General features: G+C 37.6%; 1 protein-coding gene across 1 annotated transcript; it reads left to right on the forward strand.

Annotated features, from left to right (window-relative positions):
- Positions 1–12,473: 12,473 nt before the first annotated feature.
- Positions 12,474–27,454, forward strand: RAD9A (RAD9 checkpoint clamp component A). Its single transcript, XM_070727757.1, has 12 exons — positions 12,474–12,796; positions 13,437–13,511; positions 14,870–14,940; positions 16,424–16,564; positions 16,846–16,960; positions 19,666–19,765; positions 20,693–20,802; positions 22,592–22,698; positions 22,799–22,863; positions 24,418–24,507; positions 25,548–25,749; positions 27,186–27,454. Exons 2-12 carry the CDS (start codon positions 13,478–13,480, stop codon positions 27,288–27,290), a joined length of 1,140 nt encoding a protein of 379 aa, XP_070583858.1. The 5' UTR covers positions 12,474–12,796; positions 13,437–13,477; the 3' UTR covers positions 27,291–27,454.
- Positions 27,455–27,711: the final 257 nt, after the last annotated feature.

Genomic DNA, 27,711 nt, shown 5'->3' on the forward strand with positions numbered 1-27,711 from the left:
GGCTAGGATAGGTAGAGGAAAAAGGATGCCGCACTAGGAGGAGACTCTATGGTAGGGGAACCAAATTTACAGTTGTCAGAGGAAAAAGGACACCATGCTAGGAGGAGACTCTGTGGTAGGGGAACCAAACTTACAGTTGGCAGAGGAAAAAGGACACCACACTAGGAGGAGACTCTATGGTGGGGGAACCTGATTTCTGGCGGGGTCCAGAATTGAACAGAGGGTTTCCAGTTAGGACCTTTGTGGCTCTTTGAATATTTAAGGTTGCCTACCCCTGATTTATGTGATCAAAGTGAGGATCTCCACCACAGTTCCAGCCTTTGCTGTAGGCAGTAGTTACTACCATAGTTCATTCTGTCTGTGTGTGTCTCCCCCCCCCCAGGCCTTAATAATATTATACTTTGCTTTCTTTTCATCTACGAGGCTTGTAGCAGGAGAATAGATTAGATTAGAATAGATCTATTCTAATCTAAGAATCTAATAGATTATTTTCAAGGTGTCTCAGCTACCGGCCTGTAGAGATCTTTTGAAAGCACACCACGGCTCTAGTCCAGTTGTCAGACTGGAGGATATGTCTCTTGTGAGAAGGTGAAGGAGGTTAAGAAAGATTTGCCTGGAATTAACTTCAGTCCAGGCAAGCCCTCACTTCCTTCCGAGCTAGATTGTGTGGTTTAATGGCTGGGAATGGGACAAGAGGGGAGATGAGTGCTCCTGTTTAAAATCAGGCAGCTCATAACAGAGCTTTCATGTTGCTGTGTCGAGTTCCAGGGTGGGGTGGGGGAGTCTTGAGTGGTTCTATCTACTTGGCATTTTATTTATTTATTTTATTTTATTTTATATTTTTATTTTTATTTTATTTTTATATTTTTATATATTTTTATATATTTATTTTTTTATATTTTTTTATATTTTTATATTTTTATATTTTTATATTTTTATATTTTTATATTATTTTTATATTTTTATATTATTATATTATTTTTATATTTTTATATTTTTATATTTTTATATTATTTTTATATTTTTATATTTTTATATTTTTATATTTTTATATTTTTATATTATTTTTATATTTTTTATATTTTTTATATTTTTATATTTTTATATTTTTATATTATTTTTATATTTTTATATTATTTTTATATTTTTATATTTTTATATTTTTATATTTTTATATTATTTTTATATTATTTATATTTTTTATATTTTTATATTTTTATATTTTTATATTTTTATATTTTTATATTATTTTTATATTTTTATATTTTTATATTATTTTTATATTTTTATATTTTTATATTTTTATATTTTTATATTTTTATATTTTTATATTTTTATATTTTTATATTATTTTTATATTTTTTATATTTTTATATTATTTTTATATTTTTTATATTTTTTATATTTTTATATTTTTATATTTTTATATTATTTTTATATTTTTATATTATTTTTATATTTTTATATTTTTATATTTTTATATTTTTATATTTTTATATTTTTATATTATTTTTATATTTTTTATATTTTTATATTATTTTTATATTTTTTATATTTTTTATATTTTTATATTTTTATATTTTTATATTATTTTTATATTTTTATATTATTTTTATATTTTTATATTTTTATATTTTTATATTTTTATATTTTTATATTTTTATATTATTTTTATATTATTTATATTTTTTATATTTTTATATTTTTATATTTTTATATTTTTATATTTTTATATTATTTTTATATTTTTATATTTTTATATTATTTTTATATTTTTATATTTTTATATTTTTATATTTTTATATTTTTATATTTTTATATTTTTATATTTTTATATTATTTTTATATTTTTTATATTTTTATATTATTTTTATATTTTTTATATTTTTTATATTTTTATATTTTTATATTATTTTTATATTTTTATATTTTTATATTATTTTTATATTTTTATATTTTTATATTTTTATATTTTTATATTTTTATATTATTTTTATATTTTTTATATTTTTATATTTTTATATTTTTATATTTTTATATTTTTATATTTTTATATTATTTTTATATTATTTTTATATTATTTTTATATTTTTTATATTTTTATATTTTTATATTTTTATATTTTTATATTTTTATATTATTTTTATATTTTTAAATTTTTATATTTTTTTATTTACTTACTTACTTACTTACTTACTTACTTACTTACTTACTTACTTACTTACTTACTTACTTACTTACTTACTTATTTATTGGATTTGTATGCCGCTCCTCTCCGGCGCGAATCAGTAGCAACCCATCACTGGTTCACACATTCAAAGAGCTATGCTAAGAATGATGGCTGTGATGAAGCATTTGTGGAGTTCTTCAAAAAGCACATAGCTTGAAGCACCCCCATAATTAATATGCCACCACAAAGTGCTTCACGTGGCATAGCAGCTGGACAACAACTGGGGAAACTGCATGTTGAACTCAGTGCTTCGTCCCTAAAGCAATTATGACCAGTACATGAATTCACAATCAGTGAGTCTTCGGAGAGGGGCGGCATTCAAATCAAATCAAATCACAAACCAACCAAATTAATCATGCAGATTTAGTGATGAATTAATTACATATAGGGTTCAGTTGAGATGTCCTTTACAGATTTGGGAGGGCCAAAGGAACTCCCTACCTTGAGTTTTGCAGTATTAATGGGGTTTTATTTTTCACAGTTGGCTGGAAGTGGAGATAAAGTACTGTATGTTTTCTATATAAACCCTTAGTATTGGCATTCCTTTCTGCAGCGGTGTCAATTTCTTTGGCCTGCTGTACATGTGCTTACAAGTACATTAAGAAAAGGTGCCTATCAAAGTTAATAGACAGTGCAGCACTATGCATGTCTGAGCACAGGCAAGTCCCACTGTGAATTAATTCTAGGTAAGTGGCTATGGGATTGCAGCCTAAGTTTCCTATTGTAGATCTTGTTTGTTCAGGACTTGCAGCAAGACCAGAGGTGGGTTTCAGCAGGTTCTGACCAGTTCTGAAGAACTGGTAGCAGAAATTTTGAGTAGTTCGGAGAACTGGGAAATACCACCTCTGACTGGCCCCGCCCCCATCTATTCTCTGCCTCTGGAGTCCCAGCTGATGGGGAGGAAATGGGGATTTTGCAATAACTTTCCCCTGGAGTGGGGAGGGAATGGGGATTTTGCAATATCCGTCCCCTGGAGTGGGGAGGGAATGGAGATCTTACAATATCCTTCCCCTGCCATCCCCACCAAGCCACACCATGTCCAAATCATGCCTACAGGACTGTAAGTTAAAAAAAAATTGGAAAGCCACCACTGAGCAAGTCATATGTGTGACCAGAGATTTTCCTTTCAACAACTACTCCTGAGTGTTGGGTGTTGATTTATGTTGCTCAGAAAAATAAGAAACTTTAATGGTTCCCTTTTGCTGATTTTCATTTAATTTTTATCACAAAAATAAAAATGTTCTATTAAATGGTAAGAACAAAAACACAGAATGTGTGCGGCTGCTGTCCCCATTATCTATTTCTAATAAAGCATCTTGAAAAAATAATTGGTCTCTTGTTCCCCAGGCCCACTGGAAAGTAAACATGCTCATAGAAATCAATTAGCCATATCTAAAACAACAGCAGCAACAGCAAAAACAATAAAATGAAAGCAAGGTAGAAAACCTGAAGCAAAAAATGGCATGGAAAGGAAATGAGAAAGACTGGCAATTCTAGAAACAAAGACTAAAGTGGAAGCAAGTAAATCTCCAGCAGTTTCAAACCATCTTTCAGCCTATCGGCCAATAAGCTCAGCATATCCAGTTTTAAAGATAGAGAGGTAACTCATTGAACTACTTCAAGGACTCATCTTTTCTTATCATAATAACATGATGATAGAAATATGTGCCGTACCTGCTTTTACTCTTAAAGAAATAAAGCAATGCCTTTATTCTAGTTTCGTTAACATTTGCCTGTGATTCAACTTTTCTTGGATCTCACTTGAAGTAGTGATTAAAGTTGTTAGAGACAGTCTTCAATGAATGTATACAAGAACACCTGGCAACTAATGCCCTTAGAACCCATTGTGTCAAAGGAGCTGATGCAGTTGGAGCCCTAAGGCAATTGGCTGATGGAAGCGACAACATGGTTGTAACATAACGGTTGTATTTCATTTGCTGCCAAATTGCCTTTCTGGATCAGTATGGTGAAATTGGAAACACGGCTATGCACATCCCTATTGGGCAAATTGATGGGATCAGTCTGCACAGACATATCTGTTTTACATACCAGCTATTCAAATTTCAGGTGTAAGTTGGCACTATGTGATAAATTTCAGAGATTCTCAGACATTAAGTCAAATAAAATCATAGGCGAAAGCAGCACTGAGGCCATTAAGCCCAATCTTTTGTTCTTTTTTTTAAAAAATGCAATAACTTTATGAAAGATTTGGAACACTAAAAACTAATACAAACTCAAAAGAAAAGAATAAAGAAAATATTCACATAAAAAAACCCCAGAGGGGGGGGGGGAATATAAGAATTTAGTAAAGAATGTGTCTGTGTGTGTGTGTGTGTGTGTGACTTCCCCCTTCATTACAAGAAGTATAAACAATTTCTCTTTTAAAATACAACAAATGATCTTTTCCCCATATCCCCACTTATCTATAAACAAGTATATAAAACTTTGTAATTTCAATCCTGATGTCAGCAAAAGTCAATTAAAGATTACCAGTATTAGAAACATATCTGTTTTAAACTTGATCAAAGAAACCAACTTGATATTTTTTACTTCTAACAATCTTGATCTTTAGCCCCTTCAAATTACATTCTAGAACTTGATTTTTTAAATATGTTCTTTGACCCCTTTCACAAACTTCTTCAAAGCTTTAACAAGCCTCCTTTGTAAATCCAATGTAGAAAAAATGTCTAGTTCACTTAGTTTGTTATTTGTATACCACTTCTAATTTTCAAAACATCGGCCAATTTGTATGTCCAAAATGTAACATCTTTTTTCATATCATTCTTGAAGCATGTTATTTTGAAATTCACTTTCAAATCAGCCTGTTCCTCTTCTTTTAAACACAGTGTATCTATAGAGACAGATGCTCTTCTGGGTTAATTCTGTGTTGCCCAGAATATGGTTGGAGTCTGACCATCAAAGAGTAATATAGAATTGTTTTCTGTTACTTGGAAATTGTTGATATAACTCAAAATTGTATTTGCCTTTTTAAAAAATCATATTACACTGATGATTCTTATTCAATTTAATTAACAAACTACTAGATGTTTTTCACAGATACTGTTAGCCCTCTTTCACTTTAAATTTGATTGATTTTTCTGACAGAAGAATTGTTAATTTTCATTTTTGTTCAGCCCATTTCTTTGGTTTATAAAATAGTTTTGAATTTTATATCCATTTTCTGAAGTATAATTGTCCTATCCAATTATGAATTATCTGGAAATTTAGCTAGCATTTGCTTTAAACTCTTTATCCAAACAATTTATAAAAATCTTGAAGGATCCAGTGCCTCATTTGATTCCTCACTTTGCTCAAGTTTGAGAAGGAACTATTGAGGACCATTCTTTTAGTATGATTTTGAGCCTGCTGTATGTAACTTTTAGCTGTCATGCCATCCAACTCCTACTTGCTAATTACCATATCATGGGAATTTTGCATGTAACTCTATTATATTTTTATTTCTGCAAAGCATTTGACAATCTGCTAAGGAAATTACTTAATCAAATGATAAGAAAAGATTAGTCTGGTAAGACTTGTTTTTCACAAATTCTTGTTGAAGTCTGGTAACTACTGTACTGTTTTCAAGTGCTAACAGATTAATCTCCTTATCACCTGCCCCAGAATCTGATGAGATATTGATGTCAGATGGATTGGTATGCAGTTCTTCAGAATCTCTTTCTTCTTCTTTTGGAAGATAGGGGTAATATTTGCTGTCTTCCAATCATCAGACACTTTACCCACTCACCACAGTTTCTTAAACTTTATAAAATTTGGCCAGCTCATAAGCAAATTCCTTTAGTATCCTAGGATGCAATTCATCTGTCCCTGGAGATTTAGCCTCCAAGTAAATAGATATCCATTGACCATGGTTGTATCAGTCTCAAGCTTCAATCCTGCCTCTTTGTTCTGCTCTTCACAACTGCTTGCTTGGACCACAAATTACCTCCTTGGTGAAAACAGAGACCAAATAGGAGTAGCTCTGCCATTTCCTCATTTTGTGTTAATATTTTATGATCCTCTATGAGTGGCTTGTCATTAATTCATTTTTGAAAATAATTTTATTTGAAGTTTCAAAAAATAAGAGAAAAATTAATACAAACTTAGTACCATGAGGAACAAAAAGAAAAGAAAAGAAAAATGAATTAAAGAGAAAAGTGAACTGAACCCCCACCAACCACTTAGAAAAATAGAAAAAAGATATAAAGAAGTAACTTCTGATCTTCTTTACAGCAGTTGTAAGTTCAACTGCTAAGTTTATATCTTTCTCTAAAGTTATGAAATAACTCTCTTTTTTGTATAATCTAGCCTACATAATCAAAATCATGCATTTTTAATTAATTCTCTTTTTACATTTATTTTGAAGAATCTGATTTTTTTTATTGTTCTTAATACTCAGCTTATTCCAATTTTTTATTTTCTGGATACCCTCTCTACAATTTCAGTCATACTTTATGTACTGCTCCTTGGTGATTTCCCTCTCTTTTTCATAGAATGTAAAATCAGATTCTGAAATTGTAGAATTAAGAAACATAAAATTGTTGAGTTGAGAGAAACCTTATATGTCATTGAGTGCAATTTCCTTGTTTAGGAGATAGGAATCTGCTAAACTATTTCCAACTAGTAGCTATTGAGCAATAGGAAATCCATCACTAGTGAAATTAAACCAAAGAAAGTCTTTCAATAATATTGGAAATAGAACTTAGCCCCTATTGTTGAGGGGGAATGCTTTATCTAAGACCACACAACAAGCGGTAGCATTTCAATGCAATTGATCATGTTGGGGATCTCTCATATAACTTATATGAGATTACTTTATATTATTATTATTATTATTATTATTATTATTATTATTATTATTTATTATATTTGTATGCCGCCCCTCTCCAAAGACCTGAAGACATTCCTTTATATGAGATCCTATCATGGGGATCTCATATAAAGAGATTCCCCTCAAGATACATCTCCTTTTTAATGGAAACAATTTCCCCAATACTGTATATAGATGGACCATATTTTTTCAAATAAAAAGTGTACCGTAATCATCTTTCCCTTATGTTCTGTCTCTCACTCATTTACTTGGGTTTTTTCCCTATCCTTTGCAGAAAGAAGGATTTTGCCCTCTGCAGATGCCCTGTTTTTTAGCACTGCATCACCTCCTGGTGGCCAGGAAGAAGTGCTTTGTGGATTCCCATCAGTTAATTCTGGCACTCTTTCAGCGCAGACAACTTGGCAACTTCTCTTGCCAAGTTCTTGAAAGTCTCTGCTAAACATGCATGCCCTGTAATGTTTCAGAGGCTTCCAATCTGCCCAAATGTGGACAGATTTTTCCTGAGGTCAACAAAAGCAAAGCTCTTGCTTGACACCAAAACGAAATCTCTGTGGTCATATTTCAAGACATTACTTGAAATACAAAAGTGTTCCAATGTCTTAATGCTATTGAACACGGGAAGATGAAAACTACATAGCTATTTCATGGCTACAGTTATCATGTTCACAAGTGTTAACTATTACAACTGAAACGGGGAAATCAACCTGAGGGAAAATTATTTACTTGCTTACTTATTTATTTGGTATTTTTAATCCAACTTTTATTTCTCCATAAATAACTCAAGGTAGGGAACATACCTAATACAGTACTCTCTTCCTATATTTATTTATTCATATCCCACTTTTATTATTTTACAAATAAGGTAGCAAACCTATGCAAACACACCTTCCTCCTCTTATTTTCTTAACAATTGCAACCCTGTAAACTGGGCTGAGAATGAGCAACTGGCCTAAAATCAAAGTCATATATATATATAAATAATAATTGTGGTAACATTAATAATGTCCTAATCAGAAATGTGAATGCAAATCTTTTGTAAATAGATAATGTAAGTTGTTGGCTGAAAACAGTGATATACATTGTGTGGTCTAATTGAGAATATGGGATTTTAAAATTATTATCAAATACTAAAGTAGTTGGGTTTAAGAGGAAAAATGAAGAAAAATGAAACAGTAAAAAACAGAGCAATTATATGTATTTATGTATTTTGCTAGAATGCTTTAATAAACTGGAGAAACTGAGTAAGATGAGCAAGACCTGGAAGAAAAATGGTAGGTAGTAATTTATGGTTTCTTGCAAGGAATGGATATGTATTGAAAGCAGCAAAATGGTTATGATAAGATAAAGTTGAAGAGATTCTCAGAAAGAAAAGGCATAAGATGGTAGAAGCAACAATTTGCAAGAACATTAAGAAATATATTCAATGGTGTTGATGTATACTAGATGTACTCATATTTTATTTCCTTTTCTTGAGATAAGAATTATTGTCTTACTTTCTTTATTGTTTCTAATGCTTTTTTCAGCACTTTGCATATTGCTTCTTCTAAGCAGGAACATACATATTTATCAGGAGCAGCTGATAAATATATGTATGGATACATTAAGGTGGATTTTATTTATTTGTTTAATAATTGTGTGGGTAATATTCCCAAATAATTAGCTATAGGGGTATTTTGGTCTTTGACTAGCTAGCAGCACATTATAATGTCTGGATAATGGTAGACTAACCATACCTAGTATGATAATTTCCAGATTCATCCATTCTCTGTTTAACTCTAATTTCTGAAGTTGGATAATTCAATCCATAATAGACAAATATGTGAAAATGCTTGTGAAAATGCATGCATCCATTTAATTAAATTGAATACCTGGTACTAGGAAATAGATATAACATTTATTTCCCAGCAGACCTTTTATATCTATCTCTCCAGTCAACTTACATCTTTCTTGGCCTCTCTCCCATCTTAAGTACATCCTGCAATCACAGGAAGCACCTATTTTCAAGCAATGGTTGCAGAGCGCCCTCCACTGGTCAGGAAAAACATCAACAAAATATATTTTTACAAAAAAGCCGGCAGAAACCCCCCCCCTCCCCCCAGATATATATACTGTATATTTCAGTCTTCTGTAATGGTTTATTTACATCCATCCTGCCACAAAAAATGCTAAATGGTTTGAATAAAAACTACACAAATGAGAATAACTGTATGAAAAGAAAGCGAAGACAGGAAGTTTATTGTTGGAAATAGGGGTGTCTGGCAGATTCCCCCAAAAGACCATTCAGAATCATAGCTTTCTTCAGAATAAATAAGAGTATAATAATTGTAACCTGCTGAATAATGTAAAAATATTTGTTTCTATGGTAAAATAATTTTTAAGAATATATGGATTAAATATGAAGCCCCAGAGAGATATCCCTTATAAATCTTGTGCATGCCAGCCAGTCATTTGCTGCAAGGGTGCAGAATAAACTCTCATGCTCCCCATTTCCCTACTTGGCTTAAAATAGCAATTTTAGAAGAAGAAATTTCTATTGAATAAGTAGATACCGTAGATATTGAGGGGTAGATGTCTGGGCCTTTATTCAGGACATCCAGTTTATTTCAGTAGGTAAAATACATTTGTTTTTTTTTAAAAAAATCTTCCAAGTTTCAGAAATCATTTATATCTCATATCCTGGAATATTTACAGGATTTCCTGGACATAGTTAATTTAGTTTGCCATTTGGATTAATAATATAATTGAAGGAAGAATCCATTGTGTATAAAATAATTTAAGTTTTATTTTAAGAATATCAGTATTTGCTGTCTGTCTGTAGTTAACAAGATTAGGATTTCCTGTTTTTCCTTATCTTGTGACTGTCACTTTGGGATCTGTTTTTAACAAGATAAATGTTTGCTGTTTAACAAGATAAATGTTTGCTGTTTACCCAATAAACTATTCATCTCCGGGAGAGGGAGGCAGGATGTGGACCATATTTGGGCAAGGAATTCTGTGTACCCCTATGATAAGTGAGGAATTCTATGTACCTTTGTGATTTGTAAAAACCTATATAACCTGCTCTTTAGCTTCTGTACAAGTGTCTCTTCCCTTGGGAAGAGTACCTGCTTTGCAAACCGTTTTTGGTATACCCAGAGAGAATAAACATTTCTGTTCTCTTTGTCCAAACGTCTCGTGTGAACTTTTTCATAAAATTTCAGCGCACATAATTAAGATAAAATGTTTCATTTTCTTTATTTCATGATACTTGTTTGTAGTCAGCTTAAAACCAAGAAATTTGACTTGCCTGGATTATGGTGGAAAGGACTGATTGTTGTGACTTCATAATGAATGCTTCTATTTAATTAACCAGATAGTCTCAAATCTATTCCTGATTTTGGAGATCACACAGTAAATCTCTAAGGATATTATTAAAGGCTACAGTACTTTTCCGCCCCTGATGTGCATACCGTAGTTGATTAAACCATGCATGATGCAATGAAGTCATAATTACCTTTCAATTATATTTTGCAATTTAGGAGCTAGGTTTAACCCCAGGTGTTTGCTTACAGCCTGATGCAAATATAATTTTCTAGGGTTTTCTTAAAACATGTCTATTTGAATTAGCAAGATAATTTAATTTCAAATGGAAATCCATGAGTTTTTAACTGATGGTGTAATGCGGTTTGGGGGTCCTATTTATGTTTAACAGTAAGTGGGGTGGTGGGAAGTAAATAAGGAGATCATTTGGAATAAAACCCAATGTTTTGCCCTTCAGATGGCTTAACATAAATGTAATATTGCCCCCCCCTTCCATGTTTCACTGCTCACTTTAAGTTACACTAATGAAAAACATTCTTTAAAATAGAACTAATATCTTTAGCGTAGATATCTAGTACCAGACACGTATCCAATAGAATATAATTCTTCATTGACCAAGTGTGATTGGACACACAAGGAATTTTTCTTTGGTGCATCTGCTCTCATTGTACATAAAAGAAAAGATACATTTGTCAAGAACCATGTGGTACAACACTTAATGATTGTTATAGGGGACAAATAAGCAATGAAGAAACAATCAATGTTAATAAAAATCTTAAGGATACAAGCAGCAAGTTACAGTCATAGTCATAAGTGGAAGGAATGATGAAAAAACTAGTAGTACTGTAATAGTAGTGCAGACTTAGTAGTTTTGACAGTGTTGAGGAAATTATTTATTTAGTAGAGTGATGGCGTTAGGGAGAAAACTGTTCTTATGTCTAGTTATCTTGGTGTGCAGTGCTCTGTAGTGACGTTTTGAGGGTAGGAGTTGAAACAGTTTATGTCTAGGGTGGGAGGGATCAGTAAATATTTTCACAGCCCTCTTTTTGACTTGTGCATTATACAGGTCCTCAATGGAAGGCAGGTTGGAAGCAATTGCTTTTTTCTGCAGTTCTGATTATCATCTGAAGTCTGTGTCGGTCTTGGTGGGTTTTGCAAAATGTTCAGAAAAGTAAAATCCATTTCACCAAATAATGTCCTATCAGGTAAACCTCATTTGTGTGCGTGTGTGTTTATGCCTCTATATGTATGTGTGTGTGTGTGTGTGTGTGTGTGTGTGTGTGTGTGTATATATATATATATATATATATATACATATATATATATATATACACACACACACACACACACATATCAGAAATTTCCAAATATATATATGTGTGTGTGTGTGTGTGTGTAGATTGTTCTGAGTAATATTACACGGGAATAAAGGGAACACTTAAACAACACAATATAACTCCAAATAAATCAAACTTCTGTGAAATCAAACTGTCCACTTAGGAAGCAACACTGATTGACAATCAATTTCACATGCTGTTGCTCACATTCAGCTTTGTACAGAACAAAGTATTAAATGAGAATATTTCATTCATTCAGATCTAGAATGTTATTTGAGTGTTCTCTTTATTTTTTGAGCAGTATACAGTATATGTATATATTGTGTGTGTGTGTATATACATATAGAGGCATAAACACACACACGCATATTTAAAAAGCATTATCCTATGCCTGTTTACTTAGGAGAAAGCCTTATAGAAGAAAGTCTGATTTCAATAAGGCTTACTCCAAGAAAGCGAGTTTAGGGACAATAAACCGCCCTTCCCCTTTCGTTAGCTAAAACCAAGGCAAGATTGTCCGTTGCAAAGTAACTTCCTCCTTCAGTTCATTCAGCGCAGGCGTAATCCCGCCCCTTTCCTCGGACCGCAGCCATAATCAAAGGATTAACGAGAATAAGAAGGGCCCGCGAATCTGACCCCCCTCCTTTTCCCTTCCCTTTGAAAGGAGGAGCCGCAGCCTACCCGCCGGTCCAAGCTCCGCCTTGATCACGTGGACAAAGATCCACAAATGAGATTGAAGTTATTCCCCACGTGCTTGCCTGGCGGGGACCTGCCAGTCGTATTGTCCAATGAGAATGCAGGGTGGATGGAGGGGAGGATTTATTTTTATTTTATTTTGCGTTGCTGTTGCGGGGAGGCAGCGAAAGGAGGAATTAGTGTGTTATAATAATAGCAAGAAATTTGGGACAGGGTGGTTTTTTTCTTGTGGAGTCCTTTCTTTTCTTATAGGATTGCGGAAGGGCAGCTTCTTGCTAATGGCAGCTTCTTTCTAACTTTGGGATGGGATGGTGACGCCTTGCGTGCAAAGAGCAAAGCGTAACACGTGTCCTGGTGGGAAATTTAGCATTCAGACGACGGCGGACCGATGCCTTTCATACCAAGGTATCTTTTCTAAGATAGATAGATAGATAGATAGATAGATAGATAGATAGATAGATAGATAGATAGATAGATAGATAGATAGATAGATAGATAGATAGATAGATAGGCAGGCAGGCAGGCAGGCAGGCAGGCAGGCAGGCAGGCAGGCCTAATTTTGCACAGCATTCCTACCTAAGGGAATAGCTGTCCTTTTCTAGTTAGAACAGGATCAACATCACAAGTAAATCACACATATATTATGGTACAGTATTTTGTCACATCTCTTGTACTCTTCCGCTAGAATAGCATTGCCTTATCCACATAGAAACGCTGTTCTATGAATTGGGCTAAAAATCTTTTCCATACTTCTGTTAGTGGTTCTGTACTTATTTTGTATTATATAAATGTATTATTTTAAAGTTAGTGGCTGTCTTTGCAAAGTAGAAACCTCATGCCCTTCAAATGTCTAAAAGCTATGAATAAACTTTATTATTTAAATGGACAATATGTGGATTTATTGCCAAAGTTTGAATGTGTGATGATTTATGACTGTGTATGCGTGCACCATTTTCTCTTATTTTTTAATATCTTCCTTGTGAAATAGAGTTCCTATTGGATATTAGATGAACAATAATCATGCAAATATTTTATTTCTCCCCAGTTCTACTAAAGTAGAGTTCTCTGTGACATTTCTCCTTTGGCATGAAGTGCACAGTTACAGGGGGCAATGTGAAAGGTGAGCTATGTGCAACAATTTTATTTAGTTTTTTATTTTAAAATATATAAGGGTATTTAACTGTACAGCAGTGATGGCTAATCTTTTTCTTGTTGTGTGCCAGCACCCAAAATGTAATACGTGCATGACATACACCCCATGGATTCATGTGCAACACCCGCACTTTCCCCACCGCGCATGCAAACCTCTACAGCCTCCTGGGAGCAAAAATGGGCCACGGGGGTGGGGAATGCAACACCCCCCATGGTTCCCTGCATGCACGCAATCTCTGCATGTGTGCGCATCTCCTACATGTGCTCTTCATGCACAGCAGATACATGAAAATCATCTGGCTGGTGGGAAGCACATGCACGGTGGAGCGGAGCTTGGTGACAGCTCACGTGCCCCCAGAGGGGATAGATTTCTAGAGCTCATTTCACCAGAGTAGGCACCTTGCATATCTCAAGTGGGTTAGTGTTCCAAAGGTCAAGTGCGATGACCCCCCCAAAAAGGAATGGCTCCAGGAACCTATCAGATGACACTGTTTAATGGATGGGACAAGGAGCATGATCATTTGGGCTGGGGAGAAACCACACAGATGGTTGTTTGGAAAACTAATGAAGTATTCATGGATAATAAGCAGCATTTTGAACTGCAACCAGAGGTCTCCTGGTAACAGTGTAGTTCATATATTAAAAGTGTTACATGAGTCAGATGAGATACAACTATAATTGCCCATAATGCCGCATTATGCTGGAACTGTTGAAAAGCAGCTGATGTAGAGTAGATTGCAGAGGTCCACACACAAGATAGCCAAAGTGTGAGTGACTAGCTCGAGGGCTTCCTGGTTCACATAAGCAGACAATTAGTACACAAGATGTCAGCTGCCACTTTGAGTCCAATTTTGTGAGTCCCTTAAATTTTGTGTAAGAGTATTAATTTCTGATCTGGTCCTTCGCAAAACGGGCATTGGTGTAGAGAGAAGGCACTTCTAAAGGAGCTTTTTCATCACCAAAATAAGAATCTTTGCAGGATAGAGAGATGAATAACAAGTGCAGAATTAAAGAGATAAACCATGTTCATTTTTGGCTTTAGCCTTTTCCACTGTTGATATTACGCTCTCTCTCTACCCCCCCTCTCCCTCTCTCTGTGTGACATGTATGTATGTATGTATGTATGTGTATGATATTCCTTCTTCCTCACAGAGAACCATAAAATAAATTTAACCCAGCCTTGGTATAAATCCCAATGATTAATTAGTAGCAGGAAGGAGTTGTGATAGGTAATTTCCCCCTACACAGATTCCTAGCTAATGTAAGAAACAGCTATATGAGAGGTCACCTTATCCAGTTCTTTGTGTTCTTCTGTCCTTTGTGCAGCCCTGGGGAAAGCAGTCCATGCTCTCTCCCGGATTGGAGATGAAATCTACATTGAACCACTGGAACACGGGGTAAGAGAGGATCTGGGAGATATTTGCTTGGATAATTTTTAAATGAACACTATATAAATGGAAAGCTACAGTTAGTGCTTTCTTTTTTACATGACTGTATATTCCACAGAGAAAATAATGCGCTCAAGAAAAACAAAGTTAAATATAAAATGTTACGGGAAAACTTGGGGTTTAGGTGTTAATTCATTTTGCCACTCGTGATACAAAAACATATAAAAACTTGCAAGATATTATGGAAACCTAGGCTAAGGCCATGGAATGCATTGTGATACAATAAGTCAAAACTGTTCATTAGAGACATACTGTGTTTCTTAGGTGGCCAGGAAATAATTTTGTTTGCATAAAAATATAAGTCCTGATAAGCACTGTCCTGACAAAAGCAGAGCTATAATATGCAGTATGGTAGTCTAAATTGGTACACCTTTGTAGTTCGCTTGTCAGCCATTTTGATTTGTACCAAGAGCTGTTTGACAATTCGAGTTTGTTTCATGTTTGGACTAGTTAGGCTAAATCCTTACAAGACACGTAGTAATTAACCAGGAAATGGATGGTATATATAACTGGGGGGAAAGCAGGAACTTCAGTAGGCTGCACTATGGTGAAAGACAAGTTTTACTAATGGGAATGTAAATAAAGTAATGTAAAATAATTTTGGAAAGCTTTGGTTCAATTCTTTTGAGTGATATTTATCTGCAATGACAATTAGACACAATCACACTGTGTAGAATTCTAGTTAGAGTTCACCTCAAAAAAAAATCCACTGAATAATTGGAGAAGAAATAGGAGAATCAGAATGTCTCCAGTAACAGTTGCTAGGGAATACTGGTGTAAAGTTGCCGTTTCCTGTAAGCATGCTGGCTGGGAGGTTGTGGAAGCTGAAATCCACACTTCTTAAGAGATGCCAAGGTTAAGAAACACTGTTCCACAGTCTGCGGTGTGGCAGATCTATAGACATTGAGTGGGAGAATAGGTTGCTGGACCTGGTCTGACCAAGCGTCCCACCCCTAGTTGCTACGTGTTGGAAAGCTAAAGGCTGGAGAGATAGGGAACTACAGTGTTCCCTCGATTTTCGTGGGGGATGCGTTCCGAGACCGCCCGGGAAAGTTGAATTTCCGCGAAGTAGAGATGCGGAAGTAAATACACAATTTTGGGCTATGAACAGTATCACAAGCCATTCCTTAACACTTTAAACCCCTAAATTGCAATTTCCTATTCCCTTAGCAACCATTTAGATTATTACTCACCATGTTTCTTTATTAAAGTTTATTTAAAAAAATATTTATTAAAGGTGGACGAAGGTTTGGTGATGACATATGACGTCATCGGGCGGAAAAAACCGTGGTATAGGGGGGAAATCTGCAAATTATTTTTTAATTAATATTTTTGAAAAAACGTATAGACTTTTCACGAAGTTCGAACCCGCGAAAATCGAGGGAACACTGTATTTCCTGTCCTACTGTTATTTCCTGTTTTGTCTTTCCAGTTGTCTTTGCGTGCAATAAACACATCTCGCTCTGCCTATGCCTGCTTCCTCTTCACCTCACTCTTCTTCCAGCACTACCAGGCTGGGGATTCAGGATCCGACCGAGAGGACGATGTTTTCCGATGCAAAGTGCTCATGAAGGTGAGATGCTCTTGAACATTGCAGAGAGCGTGCAGACTTCTCAAAACTCAAGTAAATATTTCCCCCTCCTGGTTCTTGCAGTCTCTGCATCCCTTTCAAGTCAGTGACATATGCAGATCCACCCGGTTGGTCTGTAACTCCGTGAATTCAACCTGGCCTGTGAGCGGCTCACTGAATTTAAAACACTCGAGCATTTGACACTTGAGCATTGTGCAGAACGCAGGCCCTCTTAGCGGCTTCCTTTTGATTTAAGAATAATTTCACACAATTGTGCCTTGCAGTCTTTCCTAGCTGTATTCCGCTCAATCCCTGCTCTGGAGAAGACAGTGGAGAAATGTCTCATGTCACTGACTCCCAAGACGAACCAGTTCCGCGTTCAACTGCATTGCAAATATGGTGAGCACTGGAAAAGAGCCCTCCGTGAACACGGAAAGGCTTAACTTCAGACAGTAGAAAGGGGGGTGGGTGGGGGGTTCATTTGACTGCTGCTTATTCATACCTAAGTGAGAGACCACGATCCTAGAGTGGTTCAAATGAATTGGGAAAAAGAAGTACAGTGGTACCTCTACCTACGAACAACTCTACTTATGAACTTTTCTAGATAAGAACCCCCCAAGATTTTTTTGCCTCTTCTCAAGAACCATTTTCCATATACAAACCCAAGCCTCTGAAACTGTAACCGGAAAAGGCAGGGAGAAGCCTCCGTGGGGCTTCTCTAGGAATCATCTGGGAGGAAACAGGGCCGGAAAAGGTGGGGAGAAGCCTCTGTGGGGCCTCTCTAGGAATCTCCTGGGAGGAAACAGGGCCGGAAAAGGCAGGGAGAAGCCTCCGTGGGGCTTCTCTAGGAATCTGGGAGGAAACAGGGCCGGAAAAGTTGGGGAGAAGCCTCTGTGGGGCCTCTCTAGGAATCTCTTGGGAGGAAACAGGGCCTCCACCCTCCCTGTGGTTTCCCCAATTGCACACATTATTTGCTTTTTTACATTGATTCCTATGGGAAAAATGGTTTCTTCTTACAAACCTTTCTACTTAAGAACCTGGTCACTGAATGAATTGAGTTCGTAAGTAGAGGTACCACTGTACAGGCAAGAGTAAAGAATCTATTGAAAATCAATATTAAAAGCTGCAGGCCTGCATTACTTTTTAACCGAAATAACAAAGGGCTGCAAATATCCTGAATGCTGAATGAAGAGTTCAGAGTTTGTTCATATACTGAAGGCTAAGGAAGTGAAATATATGTATCTGATGCCTTCAGGAGCCAGGAACAGAACTACCAGCCACACTGCCAGCAAATTCTTGCAGTTTAGAACCAAAGAAAGTGATTTAGTCATTAATTTGGGTCCCCCTCTCCCGTCATCTATAAGAAGCATAACATAAAAAGAGTGTATTAAGGAACACACAATCGGCCACTGCTGATAGGTAATACAGTATATATCCCTAATTTTCTGCTTTCGGTGCTTATCGAAATACTGTTTAAGTGCTTCTGTGGTTTCATTTAATAGTGTATCTTAGGTTTTTTTTTTTAAACATGAGATCTCATGTACAAAGGCAAAAGAAATGTGAATTTGTGAATATCATTTTTCTGTCCAGTAACTGACATACTTCACCATCTCCAAGTTATGCAAGCTGAATATATCCATTATTCTACAATACTGTATTTCAAAAATATCTTATTCAGGAAAAATGATTTTACAAAAGTGTTCCATTGTTACTCCCTGTTGCTATGGTCTATGCAAATATAGCAGGTGGCCTTTAATACAGCCACTAAAATAAAAATATTAAAGTGCTTGGAACATTTGAGCCTTTACGTTAAAACCTACCAGGATTTCAGATTGGGAACATGTGAAATCTTATGATTTACTGATAGTTATCTGCATCTAGATAGATAGATAGATAGATAGATAGATAGATAGATAGATAGATAGATAGATAGATAGATAGATAGATAGATAGATAGATAGATAGATACACACACACTGCTCAAAAAAATAAAGGGAACACTCAAATAACATATTCTAGATCTGAATGAATGGAATATTCTCATTGAATACTTTGTTCTATACAAAGTTGAATGTGCACAACAGCATGTGAAATTGATTGTCAATCAGTGTTGCTTCCTAAGTGGACAGTTTGATTTACTTAAAGTTATATTCTGTTTTTTAAGTGTTCCCTTTATTTTTTTGAACAGTGTATGTATCTATATTATTTATACGCTGTCTGAGAAGGGTCTAAGTGTGGTACTCACAGATACAGTTATTATGAACTCTGTGTGTATGTGAGGCTGTAACAATCTGAGCTTGGAAATTAAGAAGCAGCATCGATGGAAATTTATCACAGTACGCCTGAGCTATAAGCTAGATTGGAGGCACTGAAAAAAAAAATGCAGATGTCGGTAGTAAAGTAACTTCTCTACTAATGCTAAGAAACCTGTGTGGTCATGTCTATGAACTCAGCATAGTAAATTGAGCTCAGATCAAAGGAGATTTTAACTTTTGTGATCTGCATAAAATCGGGAATGGCTGGCTTGTGAATTGAATTTAACCTGGAAGAAGCATGAACTGTCTCAACAGTGCTATCTTTAATGAATCCATGGGAAAATGTTTAACTTTTTAATAAGCACATATTTTCTCAGGCTTTTAAACCCACCCACCCCAATCAATGTCAGCTTTTTTTTCTTTGGTCCTTGAAAGGAAGAAATGCTTCCCCCCCCCCCGCCGCCCCCCTTACATTTATCACATCTCCAACAGCATTAGGGTCAGGCCCCTGTGAGAGATATGCCCTAGGCCAGTGTTTCTCAACCTTGGCCGTTTGAAGATGTGCAGACTTCAACTCCCAGAATTCCCCAGCCAACATTGCTGGCTGGGGAATTCTGGGAGTTGAAGTCAGCACATCTTCAAACGACCAAGGTTGAGCAACACTAGCCTAGGCCATTTTCCCTGACAATCAAGTTGGCTTCAAGTAATGGGGTTTGTTTGGTTTCATTTTATATGGGATCTAGTGAGCTATGGCATTTCAACAAATCAGTGTTGAAAGGATGTCTTAGTGTAATAAATTTGTGTTTTCTCTCTCTCCCTCCTTCCCTCCCTCCTATATATTCACTGCAGGGGTTGTCAAGACTCACAATTTGTCATTCCAGGAATGTGAATTGTTGCAGGCTGTTTTTGACAAAACACACTATGCCCATTTGCTGCGTGCTTCTCCCAGGTGCGATCATGGTGTGACAGAGAGATATTTTAGTGCAGGGGAGTGGGAGGCTACTGTGGCTTATAGATGCATCTATATAGAACGGCACTGATAGTCCTGCACATTCATGTGCTGCATTCATCATGTGCAAACTGGAATTCGACCACCCAGAGGCCCACTTCTCAGTACAGGAGGCAATGTATCAGCATGGCATAATTTACAAATGTTGAAATTGATGAGAGGATGTTTTCGGAATTATTTATTTTGATTTAATAAGAGATTTATGTGCTGCTCCTCTCACTAATAAGCCAACTCTGATTACATTCCCTGTCCCTCCTCCAAATATAAGAATGTGTACAAACAATGAGAGGAAAAGCTTTCTGTCAAGCCATTTTCCTAATTATATTAGAATAGAATAGAATTTTATTGGCCAAGTGTGATTGGGCAGACAAGGAATTTGTCTTGGCACATATACTCTCAGTGTACATAAAAGAAAAAGATACATTTGTCAAGAATCATGTGGTACAACATTTAATGATTGTCATAGGGGTCAAATAAGCAATGAGGAAAACAATATTTTAAAAAATCTTAGGATACAAGCAACAAGTTACAGTCACACAGTCCTAAGTGGGAGGAAAAGGATGATAGGAATGATGAGAAAAACTAGTAGAATAGAAGTGCAGATTTAGTAAAAAGTCTGACAGTGTTGAGGGAATTATTTGTTTAGTAGAGTGATGGCGTTTGGGAAAAAACTGTTCTTGTGTCTAGTTGTCTTGGTGTGCAGTGCTCTGTAGCGACGTTTCGAAGGTAGGAGTTGAAACAGTTTATGTCCTGGATGCGAGGGGTCAGTAAATACTAAAACAATAAGGATTGAACACAGAAGGGAATTGCCAATGTTCAGCTCCTAAGTTTTCCCTCTTCTACTCTGCCTCTCTCCTTCCAATTCAGGCTATTAGCAGATGCTGTGGTTCATTTCCCACTTAACCTGGCTGAGGTGACTCTGGGTGCCAGCCCTAATGGGAAGGTAACTCTCCGTAGTTACCTAGAAGAAGAGACAGGTGAGCTGCCCACCAGGCCTTACTTCCAATTCATCCCCCCAAACCTGACAAGACAAGGCGTCCTTATTTAAAGTCCCTTTAAAAACTATTCTGTGGTTACCAAGCTCCAGCCTGAATGTACCTTAACACTGTGGCTGTAAATCCCTGACTACCTTCAGTAGTCCACAACCGTCTCTTATGCGCTTCTGTAGTATTCCATGTGTAGATCTAAGGTCACATGGTTGGGCATGTCCAGATGTGACCCAAAGCCTAATAATAATAATAATAATAACAACAACTACTACTACTACTACTACTACTACTACTACTACTACTACTACTACTGTGGGACTTCCGACTTCAGACTGACCGAATTCTGAAGCATAACACACCAGACATCCTGATTGTGGAGAAAAAGAAAGTATGGATCATCGACATCGCAATCCCAGGGGACAGCAGAATTGAGGAGAAGCAGCTAGAGAAATTAGTGAAATACGAAGATCTAAAAATCGAGCTGCAATGACTCTAGCATAAGCCAGTGAAAGTAGTCCTAGTGGTACTTGGCACGCTGGGCACAGTGCCAAAAGATCTCAGCAGACATTTGAAAACCATTGGAATTGACAAAATCTCCATCTGTCAATTGCAAAAGGCCGCTTTACTGGGATTGGCAAACACAATTCGCCGCTACATCACGCAGTCCTAGGTGCTTGGGAAGCGCCCGACTGGTGATGAAATACGAAATCCAGCATAGTGATATCGTTTGCTGTGTTGCATTGACATAATAGTAGTAATAATAATAATAATAATAATAATAATAATAATAATAATATATTAGATTTGCATGCCGCCCCTCTCCGAAGACATATGGGTGCTCAGTTCACGTTATGCTGTTAGCATAAGTGAGCATGAGTTTTGAACCCTAGGCTTTGCAAACACGGAGCTCTGGGTAGGCCTGAAGGCCTGGGGAAATTCTAGCTTGTAGCAAAAGGTGTAACAGGAGTGCTTTTGCTGACACTTCAAAGCCTACTGTCAAGACTTCCCTAGATTTTGCCCTTGCACTTTGCAACAGTATGAATTCTGTACTTTTGTTTGTTTGTTTGTTTGTTTATTTATTTATTTATTTGATTTGATTTGTATGCTGCCCCTCTCCGAAGACTCGGGGCGGCTAACAACAGTAATAAAACAATGTACAATAATAATCCAATAAATACTAAAAATGATTTAAAACCCATTAATATAAAAAACCAAACATACATACAGACATACCACACATGAAATTGTAAAGGCCCAGGGGGAAAGAGGATCTCAATTCCCCCATGCCTGGCGGCAGAGGTGGGTTTTAAGGAGGTTACGAAAGGCAAGGAGGGTGGGGGCAATTCTAATCTTGGGGCGAGTTAGTTCCAGAGGGCCGGGGCCGCCACAGAGAAGGCTCTTCCCCTGGGTCCCGCCAAGCGGCATTGTTTAGTTGACGGGACCCGGAGAAGACCCATTCTGTGGGATCTAACCGGTCGCTGGGATTCGTGCAGCAGAATGCATGTGAATGACCACATCATGTAAACTGTGCTATGTATATAGCTGAAAGTTGCATTTTCCGGCAAGAAAACTGGCTGGGAAGAAGAAGTTGGGAAGGATTGGTGGGTTGATGCATTCATTCGCTCTTGGAATAAAGTTGGCTTCTTCCGCTCCTACGATGGCCTCTGCTTATCTTTGAACCCTTCCCCGTTCAACATGCTTCCTCATGGAGAGTTGTATGGAACGGAGAGAAGTGGTTGCATGAAGAGATGTCTTCTGATCCATCTCTGTGTGACAGAGCCAAGTCGGATGATGGTGACGGAAATGTGCCTGAGTGAGGATGAGTTCCAGACCTTCCACATCGAGCAAGAAATACAAGTCACTTTCTGCCTTAAGGAATTCCGGGTGAGCCTGCATCCAGCTTCCCTGCCTTCTTTGGGATGGGGTTGGGTTTGTTCTTCTCAGCCTGCTTCATCGCTTTTCTCTCCTCCTTCCACATCTTTAGGGTTTCCTGAGTTTTGCCGAGTCCTCAAATCTTTCCCTCGATATCCACTTTGACAAACCTGGCAGGTAGGAGGGCTTAAAACAGCTTAATAAAGGCTCCTGCAGTAGCACCAGGCCATTTTAAAGTACAGTATTGGGTAACACTCACTGGAGGGTATCCGTATTGTTTGCTTTGAGTGTTTCCAACAAAGACTTCACAGAGACCCTAGTTTGATGTAAGCCTCCTGCTTACACTCTTTTTAAAAAAAGGCAGTCTTGGTAAGCATCGGTGAACGTATTTTCTGTTCTGCTTCACCAGAGACATCAATTCCTTGGCTTGGTCAGCTTGGACATGTTTCCATTGTTGTTATTTTTTTCTTTGATTCCTGTCCAGTTGAAATATATATGGCCATCCTTCCCATATTTATTTATTTATTTATTTATTTATTATTTAGATTTGTATGCCGCCCCTCTCTGCAGACTCGGGGCGGCTCACAGCAGGATACAACAATTCATGACAAATCTAAATATAATTTAAAATATTTTAAAAAACCCATTTACTAAACAAACATACACACAACATCCCATACATAAAATGTACATGCCCGGGGGAGGTGATTCAGTTCCCCCATGCCTGACGACAAAGGTGGGTTTTAAGGAGTTTATGAAAGGCAGGGAGAGTAGGGGCAGTTCTAATCTCTGGGGGGAGTTGGTTCCAGAGAGTCGGGGCCCCCGCCAACCGACATTGTTTAGTTGACGGGACCCGGAGAAGGCCCACTCTGCGGGACCTAATCGGTCACTGGGATTCGTGCGGCAGAAGGCGGTCTCGGAGATATTCTGGTCCAGTGCCATGTAGGGCTTTAAAGGTCATAACCAACACTTTGAATTGTGACCGGAAATTGATCGGCAGCCAATGCAGACTGCGGAGTGTTGGTGAAACATGGGCATACCTAGGTAAGCCCATGACTGCTCTCGCAGCTGCATTCTGCACGATCTGAAGTTTCCGAACACTTTTCAAAGGTAGCCTTCAGATCGTGCAGAACGCGGCCGCGAGAGCCATCGTGGGGCTTCCCAGATTCGCCGACGTTTCTACAACACTCCGTGGCTTGCACTGGCTGCCGATCAGTTTCCGGTCACAATTCAAAGTGTTGGTCATGACCTTTAAAGCCCTACATGGCATTGGACCAGATTACCTCCGGAATCGCCTGCTACCGCACGAATCCCAGCAACCGATAAGGTCCCACAGAGTTGGCCTTCTCCGGGTCCCGTCGAGTAAACAATGTCATTTGGCGGTCCCCAGGGGAAGAGCCTTCTCTGTGGTGGCCCCGGCCCTCTGGAACCAATTCCCCCTGGAGATTAGAACTGCCCCCACCCTCCCTGTCTTTCGTGAACTACTCAAGACTCACTTATATCGCCAGGCATCATGGGGGAGTTGAGATATTCCTTCCCCCTAGGCCATTACAAGTTATGCATGGTATGTTTGTGTGTATGTTTGGTTTATAATATGGGTTTTTAGTTGTTTTATTATTGGATTGTTACATGCTGTTTTTATCATTGTTGTTAGCCGCCCCGAGTCTACGGAGAGGGGCGGCATACAAATCCAATAAATAAATAATAAATAAATAAATTTTATCTTCAAAGGCCAGCTATCTTTACTGTGGAGGATCCTGTGCTGGAACTACAACTGGTCCTGGCTACTCTTTCCGAATCAGAAAGCCATCTGCCAGCCAGGTAGGAAATATTCTACTTCTTGCACTAGACCTCCTTGGGACAGAGATAAAACAAGTTGTTGGGGGGGAAAAAGAACAAAGCATTTAACAGGACCTACCTCCATCTCTCCCTGGCATACCAGAAGGTGGTGTCACTTTGAAATGGGCAGTTTTGCTGTCCTTTCAGCTGAGGTGTTTGCCCCGGTGGCGCTGCCAGCAGTTTGGCAGATCGAATCTAATCAGGCTCAAGGTTGGTTCAGCCTTCCATCCTTTTGCGGTGGGTAAAATAAGGACCCGGATTGTTGGGGGCAATAGGCTGAATCTGTAAACTGCTTAGAGAGGGTTCTAAAGCACTGTGTAGTGGTGTATACAGTGTTCCCTTTATTTTCGCGGGTTCAAACTTCGCGAAAAGTCTATACCACGGTTTTTCAAAAATATTAATTAAAAAATACTTTGCTGTTTTTTCCCCTATATCACGGTTTTTCTCGCCCAATGACGTCATATGTCATCGTCAAACTTTCGTCTGCCTTTAATATTTTTTTAAATAAACTTTAATAAATAAACATGGTGAGTAATAATCTAAAGGGCTGCTAAGGGAATGGGAAATGGTAATTTAGGGGTTTAAAGTGTTAAGGGAAGGCTTGTGATACTACTGTTCATAGCCAAAAATAGTGTATTTACTTCTGCACCTCTACTTCGCGGAAATTCGACTTTCGCGGGCGGTCTCGGAACGCATCCCCCGCGAAAATTGAGGGAATACTGTAAATCTAAGTGCTACAAGGGCTAAGGGCTATTTCCCAGTCTTGATGAACCAACTTAAAGGATACCCATGGCTGTTTTGTTACTTTGGGAACTGTTTCATATTGCAGCTTCAAATAAATTTATTTCCTGCTATTCGTCCGGCTGTGTTAAACCCTTGTTGTTTGGGGTGAGAACGTAATTGATGGGATAAGAACTTAACCAGGTGTCCTCAAGGAAGGCTTTCCTTAGGATTAATGGGACATTGTCTCTAAGAACTAGGGCTTTGTCGCTAACAAGCCCGTCCCCATTTGCCTCTTCCAGCACTCACAAGCCGGTTGCCCCAGCCAGTGACTTTACCAGTGACGACATTGATAACTACATGATAGCCATGGAAACCACGTGCGATGAAACGGAGCCATCTCCCAGCTCTGCTTTCGCCACAAGACATCCCAGCTCTGAAACCAGAGAATCAGAGAGTGAAAATGAGGATACCGTCCTTGGCACACCACCACAGCAAAAGAGGGTAGGTAGAGCAAGCGTCTATACCACTCAGCGCATGGAAACATAGTGGAAGGTGTCAGACATTGGCCTGGAGAATCTCCTGACCATCCACATTAGATTACATTAGATTTATTGGATTTATATGCTGCCCCTCTCCACAGACTCGGGGCGGTTCACAACAATGGTGAAGAACAGTACATAGTAACAAATCTAATATTTAAAAATCTAGGTTAGTTTTAGATTAAAAAGTCCGACCTCCCAAAAGAAACCCCAATGAATAAAAAACAACACACAATCAAATCATACACAAAAACTACATCGGCAAGGGGGGGGGAGTGTTTCAATTCTCCCATGACTGACGGCAGAGGTGGGTTTTAAGCAGTGTACGAAAGGCAAGGAGGGTGGGGGCAATCCTGATCTCTGGGGAGAGCTGGTTCCAGAGGGTCGGAGCCACCACAGAGAAGGCTCTTCCCCTTCATTAAAAGATGGGAAGAAGCAGGAGCATATAGATAGATGTGACCATTGCAGTACTTATCGGCATCTATCCACACTGCTGATTAATGTAGTGCGTGACGTATCACTTAGTGATATGTCAGAGGATCAGGTAGAGGAGAGGCTTCTAAAAGCCACTGGGGCAGAGTGTGGGTGCTGCCCCTGAAGTGGGTGGGGTGGAGATTTCAAAGGATAATTTCTTGGGGAAAAGATCAGTCCCACGTGATTATGAATTCAGAGGTCATAGGCACTTTGGCCCAGTGTGATAAGATGCTATTCTATTGCTGTCAAGAATGATTACAATCAACTGGGACAAAGTGCCTATGACCGCTGCATTCGTGATCACATGGTCACCTGTACCACCAGGCACTATCCACCATAGTTCCCTGGCACTTATATATTCTCTACACCCAGCCATTGCGGTTTGTAATACATGGTCTAGGTTTATACATGCATGGGACGACTATTGTGTCATTCAATAATGTGTGGGAAAGTTGACTGTACTTTAGTTGTGGTCTGTGCACCAATACTTACAATCATATCCATCCCTTGCAGTTTGTCCTAGGTTTATGACTAACTTCAGCTGGAGCTGAGCCATTATTTACTGACTTTTAATGGCAGCAGCCAGGCTTCGTTAATCATTCTATTACAAAATCAGGTTGTTGTTTTTAAAGTCTCTTGAAAAGAGTGGTGTCGTAGAGAGGTGTGTCGAAAAGTACATTTGGGAGCAGCTTTGGAGCAGTTGGGAGGAACAAGGAAAGAAGGCAAACAGTCAACCTCTAGGTATTGGTAAACTTTATTCTGAACGTCATCTACATCTTGTCTTCTACATTTATAAAGATTGGGTTTCTTTAAAAAAATAATTGTTCCCATTAAATCAATTTGTGATATGGAAACTTTCAAGAAACATGCATCTTTTCATGTTTTTCAGTTTCCTTTCTCCCCAACCGTTATTTTCTTTTGCAGTTTCGTTCCTTATTCTTTGGATCAGTTTTAAATGAGTCCCAGGTGAGAACTGGTTCGTTTCCCAGCCAGGACGTACTAGCAGAGGACAGCGAGGGAGACTCATGAGCTCATCTGGATTGCTGTGCGTTGCAACACACCTCTAAATCCCAAGGAATTTTTGTCGGGTTAGGATTCTAATCCAACCTGCCCCAGCAAAATACTTTCTGACCAGAGACAGCTCTTCGTTGGCAATTTTTTTTTTTAATTAAATGAACAGATTTGTCGTGGAACTGGTATTTCCAGTATAGAACTATAACAGCGCCATCTTTTTTTTCTTTTTGAAAAGCAGAAATATAGGAGACGTTTCTTGTTCTTCTAATACATTCATTTTATAATATATATATATACAGTGATACCTTGTCTTACAAACTTAATTGGTTCCAGGACGAGGTTATTAAGGTGAAAAGTTCGTAAGGTGAAACAATGTTTCCCATAGGAATCAATGGAAAAGTGATTAATGCGTGCAAGCCCAAAATTCACCCCTTTT

Source organism: Erythrolamprus reginae, chromosome 1, assembly GCF_031021105.1.
Source record: "Erythrolamprus reginae isolate rEryReg1 chromosome 1, rEryReg1.hap1, whole genome shotgun sequence".
Lineage (NCBI taxonomy): Eukaryota > Metazoa > Chordata > Lepidosauria > Squamata > Dipsadidae > Erythrolamprus > Erythrolamprus reginae.